At 40.2% G+C, this 12,951-nt stretch overlaps 1 protein-coding gene across 1 annotated transcript in view; it reads left to right on the top strand.

The window, feature by feature from the left end:
- Window positions 1–12,951, top strand: part of CSMD1 (CUB and Sushi multiple domains 1) — a 947,002-nt gene that overhangs the window by 791,566 nt on the left and 142,485 nt on the right. Inside the window, exons 34-37 of the mRNA XM_066622693.1 lie at window positions 324–527; window positions 4,155–4,279; window positions 6,541–6,637; window positions 6,852–6,956. Coding sequence (XP_066478790.1) covers window positions 324–527; window positions 4,155–4,279; window positions 6,541–6,637; window positions 6,852–6,956 — 531 coding nt within the window. The remainder of the gene's footprint in view (window positions 1–323; window positions 528–4,154; window positions 4,280–6,540; window positions 6,638–6,851; window positions 6,957–12,951) is intronic.

Genomic DNA, 12,951 nt, shown 5'->3' with positions numbered 1-12,951 from the left:
AGCCATAACGACCCCCAGGTAAGTTTCAAAAAACCCTTCCTTCCCCGACAGCAGCATGATTGTCCCGATCGTCTTGCTGCCGCTTCTCTTCCCCCTCTTCTGCAAATTCTTACAGGGTTCCCAAAGTCTGGGTAGGACTTGGGGAACCTCTGCTCCAGACCAAGTGATAGGAGGAATTCAACCTAAGTAGAATGATGTTTTTAGATATTAAATTAACTTGACCTTATTTTAAGGAACCCTGCACAGAGCAACAGATGTCTAAAGGTAAATTCTCTGTGATGTGTTGGTCTCAGATTACACTGTTTCCTTCCTGTTTCATGCAGCGGTTCCACGCACAAGCGATACACAATGCAGCTCCGTTCCTGAGCCAAGATATGGTAGGAGGATTGGTTCTGAATTTTCAGCAGGTTCTGTCGTTCGCTTTGAATGTAGTCCCGGCTATCTTCTGCAAGGCTCCAAAGCTATCCGCTGCCAGTCTGTGCCCAATGCGTTAGCCCAGTGGAATGACACAGTGCCAAGCTGTGTGGGTAAGACTTATTATTCTATTTAGGTCATTGTTCCTTAGTCAAAATTCAAGAATACAATTTGTTTCATTAAGTGGCATTTAACACTTTACATTCACTCTCCATTGATTAATACTGGCCACGTCCAATTTAAAAGAGCAATTTGTCATTTCAAAAATAATTGAGTGCCAGCTGGTTGGTTGGCAAGATAGCATTTCATATAATAACCTAGTAGATTAACAAGGTTGATCCATGTTTTGCTGAATATTTATTATCGACATGACAGCCTCTAGAATTAGAACTATAATATGGAGAGGAACATCAGCTTCTGGAAATCACCATTATGCTAATTAAATGAGCTCTTCCTTAACCATCCTTTATAACAGATTTATAACGGATACAATTTAAAAACTGCTCTTTGAGAAACTGTAAGTTGAATCCAAAGAAATGTGAGCAAGCCTGCCTGAACGTGCGGTAACAGAACTGTGGTTCTCAAGCTTCTACTTTTGCAAGAGGTAGAAGAAGAGCAGCTCTTTAGTGAGAAGAAGACATCTTCCACATTAGAGGGACGTATTTCAATCTAACCCAGCATTTCTAGTATGATAGGAACCACAGGTTTTGACCAATTGATGCAGTTAACTTACTGCATTTTGTTCATGAACGTCTTTAGTGGAATTGTGTTTACCACTTTAGATTCTTTGTACTTTACAGTGTTCTTATTCTTCTAAAATAAATTCTTATAAAATAAGACAGTAAAGATTTGAATTCTAATTATAATATATATAATATCATTTTACTTGCATACATGCAGCCACTGACAAATTGTCATGAGGAAACTCAGGTTGTTTTTCTCCAAAATGGCTATAACTGGTTTTAAAACAAGCCATGCCAATGAACTTCATTTTTTTCTCTCATTTAAAAAAAAAAAATCAGTTTCTCATTAAGAGAAAAAATACTTAAAACCCCCAAATACAATCACTGCCTTAAATCACCCTAAATCAGTGTTTCTCAACATCTGTCCCCCACTGCATCACTTCACATGGTCCACTTCTTGGAAGTACTAGCAGAAGTAACTGGTGATGATGTCATCGCCAGTTACTTCCAAATTGGGAAACAGGATGCAACATGACAAATGTAACCAGTAAATTGCTCAGGGTGGACAGGAGGGCTTTTTCAAGTGCGCGAAAAGCACACATTGGAGCTCTGCCTGCTATGCCAAGCCTCCTAGTGTTACTTGTCATGTTGCATTGCTGGTCTTTACTGTTAAGCAGTGGAGGTCTGGGGGTTCCACATATACCACTGGACATCACCTCAAGTACCACCAGTGGTACAAGTATCACTGACTGAGAAGCACTGCCCAAAATCCTTCATCTTTTTGATGAAAAACACAACAATATATATAGTTATACTACCAATAGTTCCATCTTTACATTTTCATTTGGTTTCCTTCTGTTCCAAAGTGGACTAAACAGGCCAGTGCTCCCAGAATTGGAAAGAAGTTGCAGTTTCGTTCCCACAGACGTTCTTATGCCATCAGTGTTTTCCTGAAACTCCTTATCTAAAGGACCAATCCTTTAGATTGAGACTAGAAAGAACCAATCCTCCCTCTGTCTCATCCTAATTTGAATAATTAAATGAGTATAAGAGTTCTTGTGTGGACATGCCTGGCTAAGAAAGCATGGCCCATCCTGTCTTTGCAAAGGTATGGCATGTAGACTGTAGGGCTACTCAAGGTTTATCTAAGCCTGCTGTTTCAGTCTGCACCCTACTCCCAGACTGTTTTCTGTCTGTCTGCCCTATTCCCCAAACTCTGTTACTGTTTCCTATCCCCCTGCTCTGAAAAACCTTTGTTTCCTCTGAAAAAGGAAACAAAACCTTTTTTTCCAATCTGTCCTAGACCTGTCCTGTCCTTCTCTCTTCTCCTAGAGCTTATTGTATGACTTATAGAAATGTTGACCTGGAAGGATAAAAAAGAAGGGTGGGGACAAATTTGTTAATTTTAATGACTGGTTACTAACCCGGTTCTCTGCAGTCTTTATTTCATTCACACACTATCCTATTGCATGGTGCTAAGGAAGGCCATATGGTCTGGGCCAGAAGTTCTCAAACTCTGAGGAAGCTTTACTCCCTCAGTAATTCTTGCAGGGGAGGGGCTAGGGCAGCAACGCAATCCCCAGGATCACGTCGCTAAGGGGAGCAAGGGCGGGTGCTTTGAACTCACATTACAATAGGCAGGGCTGCAGGAGGTGCAGGGAGCTCTGTGCAGCCCTGCACAGTGCTCCCCGAGGCTTGGAATGTTTGCTAAAAGCGGGCACAAAGCACCTCCTGGAAAATGGAAGTGCTTCGCACCTTCTTTTAGCTAACGTTCCAAGCCTTGGGAGGTGCTGCACATGGCTCCCCACACCTCCTGCAGCCTGCTACAGCCCTGCCATCTTGAAGTAAGTACAAAGCACCCCCCTCGCCCCCCCTTAGCGACGCGATCCTGGGGATCGTGTCACTGCCTCCCTCCCCTTCCCCTACACCTTAAAGGGACAGGGGAAGCGTTACATGAACTGGTGGGTCACGACCCGCCAGATTGAGAACCACTGGTCTGGGCTGTTCATGTGTCAGTGGATTACTACTTTATAAAGCATTACAGATTTTGGAACTGACATGTTTACCAACAGTGTGTTAGAATGCTGTGAAGAGACTTGAAAACAGAAATTAGTCCACACATAAGTTGTACTCCCAAAATGTCTTTTTTCATCTTCAGTACAAAATTTATTAATGTTTGGCTGTGGAGTACCAGACATCTGGACTGAAGCTGGCCTTTCTTCTTATTAATATAGATTAATGTGAAAAAAAATAAAATTTAGAATTGCAATTTAGAATTTTTAGTAAATATAAAATTCTGGGTAGGAACTGTCTGCCCCAATGAATCCTAAGAGGAAGAAAAATAACAAACAACCTGAATTAAAGTACCATCATCATGGTTTAGCAGCCATGATTAGAAATATGCAAACTGTCTTAATGTCACCTCAAAGGTGTTTGGAAAGGAATGGATCTTCTCCACTCCGTGGGAAGCCTCCAAACCTCAAACATGCCAGAATTCACTGGTATCTCTAGCTATGATCATTACACAGGCCAACACACATTTTGCTTCCTTAAACGTTACACCAATTCCTGAGTATATTTGGGGTTCTGATTCCAAAAATGGCATCCGTTTTGCCCTTTCACATCTAGTTTTGGAGACACGGCATAGCCTCTTTAATGAATGGTTCAAGCAGCTTCCTCATGAGGAAGCTGTTTGAACCATTCACAAATGAGGCTATACTATATCTCCAAAACTAGACGTGATAGGGCAAAATGGATGCCATTTTTGGAATCGGCACCCCAAATTCATATCAAACAACCATAAAGTTTGGGAAAAACTTTTCTGACCCTCAATTTTGTAGACCTGTGTTATCAGAGGAAATTCCATAGAATATGCATGTGTATTTCTGTTTTTTTTTGTATGTAGAGGCTTTCTTTTAAGGGAATGCTTTTACTTTACTAGAACTAAAACTCATCATTATTGGAATGAGATTATTTTTTCTTTTCTTAGGGTTACTTTGCTGTGCAGCGGCCAACCTCTTTTAGCTTTGTAATTAACTCTAATTCAATTCATTTTAGTGCCATGCAGTCGGAATTTCACTGAAAGAAGGGGTACTATATTATCACCCGGCTATCCTGAACCTTATGGTAACAGCTTGAATTGTGTGTGGAAAATCATAGTGACTGAGGGATCAGGTATTCAGGCAAGTCCATATTTTGCAAACAGTGGTATATTAATTACTTCATAGTAGAAGAAACTGGTTCCTTATTGATTGATTATTTCCTCTTTGCTTCTCAAGCTTTTTAAAAATCCGAAGAAAGTAACTTCACATTTTCATGTTTTCAGTGAATAGATTCATTTGGCATTTCAGGGAACCTTGGGATCAGAAAGCACATCTTCTCAATTGACAATACAAGTATTCCTATATAGCACAGGCTTACCACAAAGTACAATAGTTAAGAGAAACTGTTTGAGAATCAGAACTGATGTTCCTTTAACTACTAGAGCAGCGGTTCCAAAACAGGTGGGTCACAACCCAACAGGGGAACCGGTCTGGAAATGGGCCATTCCCCCTGAAGGAATGAGTACCCTGACAGCGCCACAACACTCGTGGTGCTGTGGAGACCCAGGGACGTTTTATTGTACCGGGGGGGGGGTCCTGAAGACTCCCTGAGGGTCTGGGAGGCTCATAGCCCCCTGCGAGCCTCCACATGGCTGCCGTGAGCTCCAGTAGCTGATTGGCACTTACTTCCAGTTTGCGCACTCCTCCAGGAGCCTCCTATCCAACTTTCCAGTGCTAATACATCTCCAGTGCAACCCTGAGATAAGAGAAAATTTATTCCCTTACCTTGAGGAGGCCTCCATGACTGTTCCCCCACAGCAGGGGTTCCCAAACCCCGGCCCGGGGGCCAATCTGGCCTGCAGGAAGCCTCCAGTCTCCAATGAACATCTGGCCCTCCAGAGATTTGCTGGAGCCTGTGCTGGCCCAACGCAACTGCTCTCAGCGTGAGGGCAACTGTTCGACTTCTCTCATGAGCTGTGGGATGAGGGCTCCCTCCACTGCTTGCTGTTTCACCTCTGTGATGCAGCAGCAGCAGCAAAGGAAAGGCCAGCCTTGCTTTGTGCAAGGCCTTTTATAGGCCTTGAGCTATTGCAAGACCTTCATTCATTCATATAAGTTCCATCTCTAATATATTCATTTATGTAAATTTATTCAAATTTGAAATGTAAATTCATTCTTTTTTTTACCCGGCCCCTGACACAGTGTCAGAGAGATGATGTGGCCCGCCTGCCAAAAAGTTTGGACACCCCTGCCCCACAACCACAGGATGCAGCACATGCCCTTATTGGCACAGTTGCATCAGTGCTGGAAAACTGAATAAAACTGGGCCCCAAATCAGCTTTTTGAATAGCTTCTTCAACAACCTTGAGGTTCTTTTAAGAGGATTGCCCCTTTTGAATTCCACCTGTTAAAATGTAATACTGAAAATTATGCTCTTATGTTTTGGTATATCTCTCCCTCTATAATTTTATTCTGTAGTCTCAGAGAATTCTATTCAACTATCAGCCTAATCCTATCCATGACTGGCCCAGAGTGTGCAATGGTGCTGACACAGCTTCTGCTGCATGTTATGGGTCGGCCAGGAACCAGGCAGCAGCAGAGAGGCAAATAAAGAAATTTTATACTTACCAACTCCACTGATGCCTGGTCCTCAATGAGGACCCTCCTTGAACCTATTCCTGCTCTTTTGCTGGCATACATTCGAGTAAGTCCAGAGGAACATGTTGGGTCTGGACCACAGGCATAGGATCTTGGCACCACTGATACCACCTTGTTTTTTTCAGGGTTTTTTTTTTTCCCCACACTCCTTCATTTCCTTGATTATCTGTCATTTGCACCACACCGCATTCACTTAGAGTCAAGCTAATATAATATTTCTTTACTGTGCTACAAGTGGAAGGTTGTAAGTTTGAATGCATGCATGTGCACATACACGTGGAATGGAGATGGGTTCTAGCTAGACTTCCTCCTGTCATGTTTGTTTAATATATGTCAGGAGTTGTTTTTTTGTTTTTTTAAATCATTGGGAATATCCAAATATTTTATCCTGCACCTCTAATCTGAAATGTTACAGTCCAGAAATAAAAGTATCATGTGACTCTTCTGATCATGTAGTTTAAAGTTTACTGATCATATTTTGAAATATGGCATTAAAGATATTTTAGCTTTGAACTGTGATCTTCCCCTCCAGAGTTTCTACACTTTCATAGGAATGAAATGTTTTTCCATTTTGAGTTGCTGTTTTTTGTGTTAGTCTAAAATTAGAAATATGCACAATACTGTGGGGTCAGTTGTTTTTAGTTTATTTCTACATTGGTTAGCAAAGTCATTTCTGTTTTGTCTTTTCTGTCACTTTCACTCTTTATTGGAAAAAAAGTATATATATTGCATTGTTTTCACAGATCCAGGTCATAAGCTTTGCCACTGAACATAACTGGGACTCTCTTGAGATCTATGATGGTGGTGATATGACAGCACCAAGGCTGGGGAGCTTTTCAGGTGTGTAGGAAAAAACATAACTGTGTTCTGGAGAACAGAACCATCAACTGTCTGTTAAATAGAAATTTCTGGGTTTGGGAGGAGCTGGGAAGGGGACTGAGGGAGTTACAAACTCTTTCCAAACATCTAAGTGTTTAGATTCTGTTTCTTTTAAAGTTCCTGTATTGCAAAGAGGTTCTTATGCTAAATTAGATCAATTTTAATTTTTTTGCAGGCACCACAGTACCAGCTTTGTTGAACAGCACTTCCAATCAACTTTATTTGCATTTTCATTCTGACATTAGTGTGGCAGCTGCTGGTTTTCATCTTGAATATAAAAGTAAGCGTTCTCCCCTTCATGTGTGTGGTGCCCCATATCATGTTTGATCGTTGAGATGCATGTGATGCCTTATGTCACTACTGTTCCCTTTCCATTGTATGGACTTCTCTTATTTTGTTTTTTATTTAATCATATGTTCCTTGTTCATGAGTAGAAACCTGCTTTATGTTGTTTTTTATATGTTTGCTCGTGGATATGAATGGGTAGATAGAATGAAACTGAAGATAATTTATTTTAAAGCATGGATGCAGACTGTAGCACAAATGGGATTGGAATTAAGCTATTAAGAAATAGTCAGCTTTTTGACTTGTCTAAATCAAGTCTTCATAGCAAGATTTGTTACAAAGAGATACTGCTATTATTAAGAATAATGTATATTCCACTTTTGTATAAACAGATTCCCAAAGTGGTTTACATACCAAAGGAATAAGAAAATGTTTCCTGTCCCCCACAGCTCCAAACATCAATTGTGCAAGCAACTAAGGATGGGAAATTGTTAATGGTCTACCTCCCCCAGGTACTATGGCCATCACCGCAAGCTACACTTGGTCATAGACCAAGTGAGCTTATTATGGCCAAACCTGAAGGATCAAAGCAGTGCAGACTCCCAAGGCATGACATGTGATGGTCTATGGATAATCCAGTCAAGGGGTTTGCCAGCCAGCCTCCCCGATCCAGGCAAGCCTCATAAGTGGTCCTGGCTAACCTCCTGACCTTGCTGTCTCAGAATGGATGCTAAAACATAAATCCCTGCCTATCGGCCCACACAAAACCTACCAAATGACCCTGAAAAAGAAAAAAAGTGATGACCTAACTTACTGATGAGCCTGGAATCCTAGTCTGCTACCAATCTGGGGTAGCAAAAAAACTACCAGCACAAAGGTCAATCAGGTTGGCAGTAAAAAATTCCTACCCAGCCTCCATAAAGGGCAACCAGCCAGTCTCAGACAGGAAGGACAGGGGTCACAAAGCAGGTCCTGACTGATGCAACACATGCGCCCCACATCCCATATTGGGTTGCTCTTCCTGTCCCAGCCAATCACCAGGCACAGAGCAGAACCTCCATTCCTTTTGAAATGGAGTTTATATACTCTATGCTAGATTTTAGAAACCAAACACTGGTATTCCTGCTAATGTCTGGAAATTGATCTCTTGAGATTTGATATTTCAGAAACATTTTGCACTCCCCATGTTCTTTTTCGACCCTTTGATATCATTATTATAGAATAGTGGTGTATTCAGTGCATAACTATATGAATCAGTGAGTCATTTGTATTAACTAGAACAAGGCATTACGAAGGTGACTCTCAACTTCTAAGCTTGAATATAGATATGAATTATTAGTCTGATAAAAGGCTTGACAAAGGTTAGAGTCTTGTGTCATCCTTTCGTTTATCTATGCAGGCAGTGTGTTGCATTGTAGAAGGACAATAACAATTTTCTGTGATATTGAGAGCTTATTATTGTATGCAGATTTAAGCTCCTTAATGTTGATATTCATCTCCTTTTAATGAGCAGTCACAAACAAGCAAATATACCAATGAGCGCCAATAGTAATACTTATAATTGGGGTAAACACTTTTCTGGAATGTTAATGTGTGCAAATTTTTGGAAAGGCCAGATTTCCAGCTGATGATAAATATTCAGAACCAGCCATTCGCCACAGGGCATCTTCATTCTGTAGTTCAATTTCCCTATTTATTGCTACTATTTGTATGCAAAGCTTCTTATAATTTATATTAAAAAGAATAATTTATTGATAGTACCAAATGAGTCTCTGTGTATTATTTATATAGAATGTTTTTTGAGAGACTGGTCCCGTGACACATTTTAGGGATACCTGCAACTGTTATGTTCTGGATATCATTTAGCTAACCCATAGCCCAATCCTATTTGGCGCTGATGCAGTAGGGCTGCATGGCCCACAGTGTATCCAGCACTGGAATTGAGCAGGCCAGAGATCTCTTTGGAATAAGGGAACAAAGGAAAGCCTCGTGTAGGGCTTTCAGGCCCAGGAAGGGGGCTAGGATATGGTGGAGGCCTCCTCCACTATCCCCACTCCTTCCTGAACAGCTCCGTCCTCACCCTTTGCCACTCCATTTTGCCCTCACCCCGCCCCTGCACTTCACAGCTGTAGCTTACCTGCTTTGTCTAGCATAACATCTGAATTTAGGCCTTCCCGCTGTGCTCCCTAAGTTGCTGCAAATGTGCTTTACAGTGGCTACTGTGCCGGCACTCCACTACAGTAGGATTGGGCCAGTTGCTAATCTCAGGATGACTGATGACCCAATCCTTTTTAACTTTCCAGCACTGATGCAGCTGTGCCAACAGGGCGTGCCCTGCATCCTGTGATGTGGGGGCAGTCATGGAGGTCCCCTCAAGGTTCCTGATCACAGGGCTGCATTGTGCCTGTATCTGTGCTGGAAAGATAGATAGGATTGGGCCCTAATAATCTTTTATATTGTTCCAAATGTAGGCTGAACCTCTGACTTCCTTGAATACTGTGAATTTTAACATGATTCAGTCTTTTCCAGGGGATTCGAGTGCACTCTGCAGTCTTACTGGATTATGGCCAAGAATGGTTAATTTCTGACCCATATGCCAAAATTATCCTTGATTGAAACTCAAATTCTTTTATATTCATTCTAGATTGATTAAAAGAGAAAAAACAATAAAAATTCAGTCCTACTTCAAACTTTTTGCTTTTCTTTAATGGTTGAAATGGTTGAAAATCCATGGTTTTCCCAGTAGATTCTGCTGCAATTATAAATACATTCTTAAACTCAGCCTTCCTCTGTGTGTCTGTGCTGTCTCCTTATCTAATAGACCCTGAGTTATAGGGACCTGTTTTAAATTCTGTGTGTGCTGTGAGTAAAGAGCCAGGAGCACTGCTTGTGCTTCATAAATAATGAACAATAATTATAAAAAAATAACAGCTCTTATGAGTTAGTTCTAAAACAGATTATGGTTCTAATCACAATAAATACTTTTTAATAACTAAACTTTTATTCATTTCCATTTATGATCAATTATTACAAAGCACATTAGAGGAACAACGTAACAGAGCAACTACAAAGATAGCCCATTGCAATGTCCATAAATTAATCTTATATATGATAAATCTTTCTTTTTCTAGCACTATTTTTATTTAACCAATTTAGAATCAGTCTTGATGTGATAAGCAGCTTTCCTCCAGAGCCAAATGAGGTTCACTAAGAATGCAGATGTAAAATTTGGGAACCTCTGCTACAAACTGCTTCTTAGCTGTTATATAAATAAGGGAGGCATCTACTTTAGAAAGAAAACTTTAGGATTAGTTATTCCCATTCCTTCTTTGTTTCAATATGAGTATTTCTCCATGTTAAGGAACTCCTGCTCTTTGGGTGACCAGTCATTCCTTGATGGAATTTTATCACACTTGGGGCGCAATCCTAACCCGCACTGGAGTAGGCAAGCCAGGTGGCTTGTGCTGCATCCAATGCAGGATTGCAGCGAGCAGCAAAGTTCTTCCCCTTACCCGTGGGTAAGGGCTGCGTGCCCTTATGGGTCTCCTTGGACCTGCACCACCTCCGCTCACCTTTCCACAGGTCACCAGGGAGCCACAGCTCACAGTTTGGGAAACACTAGCCTAGATAAATGGGGCCTCTGATGGGTGCAGTCCCTTGGACAGTGTCTGACATGACCAACCTGGCAGTGCCCCTGGTGACAACTTTTCCCTCTATTTTGCAAGCATATTATGGTAACATACTGAGAGACTACTGGGGGTGGGACTGATTATCACAATAAATACTTTGATGAATGAATTGAGTGATTTTGGCAGGTATGCTTAACATTCTAGTCCTAAACAGTTTTCTTTGATAGTAGGAAGTTCCACTGAAATCAATGGCACTTTCAATTAAAAAGCTGAGAAACAGGCCATAATATCACAATAGATCAATGGGAGCAGATATGGAAGCATAATTTTAAAAAATTTTTTTACTAGAGCAACAAATTTTATATTATTTTAGCTATTATAGATAAAGAAAATGACGTATATTTAGTTTTTATGATTTTAACTGTAGTGAGGATCTTATAAGATAATGGAAGGATTCTAAAATATTAATGAAAAAGGAATTAATAGAGAAAATAATGAATGTGACAGAAATGGACAGACTTTTAGAAGTTTTGGATTAACAACGAAAACTGACACAAATTGAGCAAGGGAAAAAAACCCTTTTATGCTTGGTTGAAAATGAAGTTTTAGAAATATATGATAGGGCATTTAGATGATTGTATTACATATATATTATCTTTGATATGATATGATACATGTATGATGAATGAAAAATGATATTAAGAGGTAAATTTAGAAGAGGAATTGATCAAGATATGTAATGATTTATTAGTTTTAGTGATATATGATAATGATATATGATTTCCTGCACCCTTTGTGTTTTTTGTGTAGTGAAGCGTGTTATGTTTTTTGTTTTATGTGTTATGTGTATTTGTTTATAGTTGTTTTTGGAAAATAAAAAAAAAGCTGAGAAACAGGATGCTGGACAGCTTGATTCTTGATTCTGTTGAAGTTTGCTTTATTCTGTTGTGCTTGATTCTGTTGACGTTTCTCTCTCTCTCTCTTTCTGATTGCTTAACTACATAAATAAAGATCCCTCCCGCCTGATAGAACTTAAAAGCTTTTTAGCATCACTATGTAAGCAAAATAATTGCCTTGTGGGTAGATAATAATAATGTAATTGAGCAGCTGCTTACATGGAAAGTGATCCAGAATACATAGCAGTGTGGGTCCTTCTGATGGGTGCTGCTAATGTGCTTGTGAATTTTGAATAAGTGATTCTGTAGATCTAGGCGGAATGAGAAATAGCATTGATGGGTCTTTGTGAGGCATTTTCACTTTGTATTGGCTTTGGTTGCATTTTTATTAGAAGTTTTTCTTGTATAAAGAGACATTTCAGTTGAATAGCTAAGGATAGGCTTAAGAATGGAGATAGGTGAGTTACTGTTTGCTAAGCTGATTCAGAGCTGTTCAGTTATTGCTAAAATGTTAGGAAGGGTATACTACAAGAAAATTTCAATAAAATCAGTTTCAGATGTTTTGTTATTGAATATGGTTCTTCCAAATTCGGGACTGTTGGTTGTGCTAATAAGTTCATTTATAGTTTCCCTAAGCCAGCAGAGTGACCCTCATAGGAAGCTTTAGAAGATCCAGATCTTTAAAGGTTACTTATTGACCAAAACTATCCAGGACTGAGCTGGTAATCAGATTGCATTGCGACAGCAGAAGGCACTTACGCAGTCACAAAATGAGTGCCGACTGCATGCTAAGCTGTCTCTGGAAGACTCTCCTCTTCCAGTCCTCCCTATCAGCCAATAGGATTCTGATGTTTTTGTCTTCCATAGGCTATGAGATCCCATCAGCTCCTTCTCCCACTTTCTCCACCAGCCATTAGGAGCAGCCTTTATAGACCTTGCAATTACACCAGAGCTGCTGGGAACAATCCCATTTGAAGATGGGATGCAAGGTGGAAGTCTCTCAGCTGACTTGCATCATCTTTGTCACTGGAACTGGGGGAGGTTGGAGTAGTTGGATAGGCCATTAACCTGTGCCTAAACTGACACTGTCACTGAGTATTGTCTACACTGACTGGCAGTGTCTCTTCAGAGCATCAGACAGGAGACTTGCCTAGTTCTACCTGGAAAACCTGGGACCTTCTGCTACAGCTCCTCCCTAGTAAATAATATTGAGATATTAAGATAATATCTGGGTCAGAACTCACATTCCTAGCTATTGTGGCACACTAATTTTAAGGTTTTATAACATAAGGGATACATTTAGGCATAAAATTTAATATATTTATTTCAACAAAGCTTAATCTTGTGGGTTTCTTTAGAATTATGTGATTGATTGCAGTAATGATGCTGTCTTTATTACTAGTCTTGATTGACAGCAATTGTTTTATGTAAGAAATCAACCATATCATCAAGTTATTTTCTGTGC

This window comes from Tiliqua scincoides, chromosome 1 (assembly GCF_035046505.1).
Source record: "Tiliqua scincoides isolate rTilSci1 chromosome 1, rTilSci1.hap2, whole genome shotgun sequence".
In the NCBI taxonomy this organism is placed as follows: domain Eukaryota; kingdom Metazoa; phylum Chordata; class Lepidosauria; order Squamata; family Scincidae; genus Tiliqua; species Tiliqua scincoides.
The sequence above is the reverse complement of the archived record's forward strand: the minus strand, read 5'-3'. Positions and strand labels throughout refer to the sequence as shown.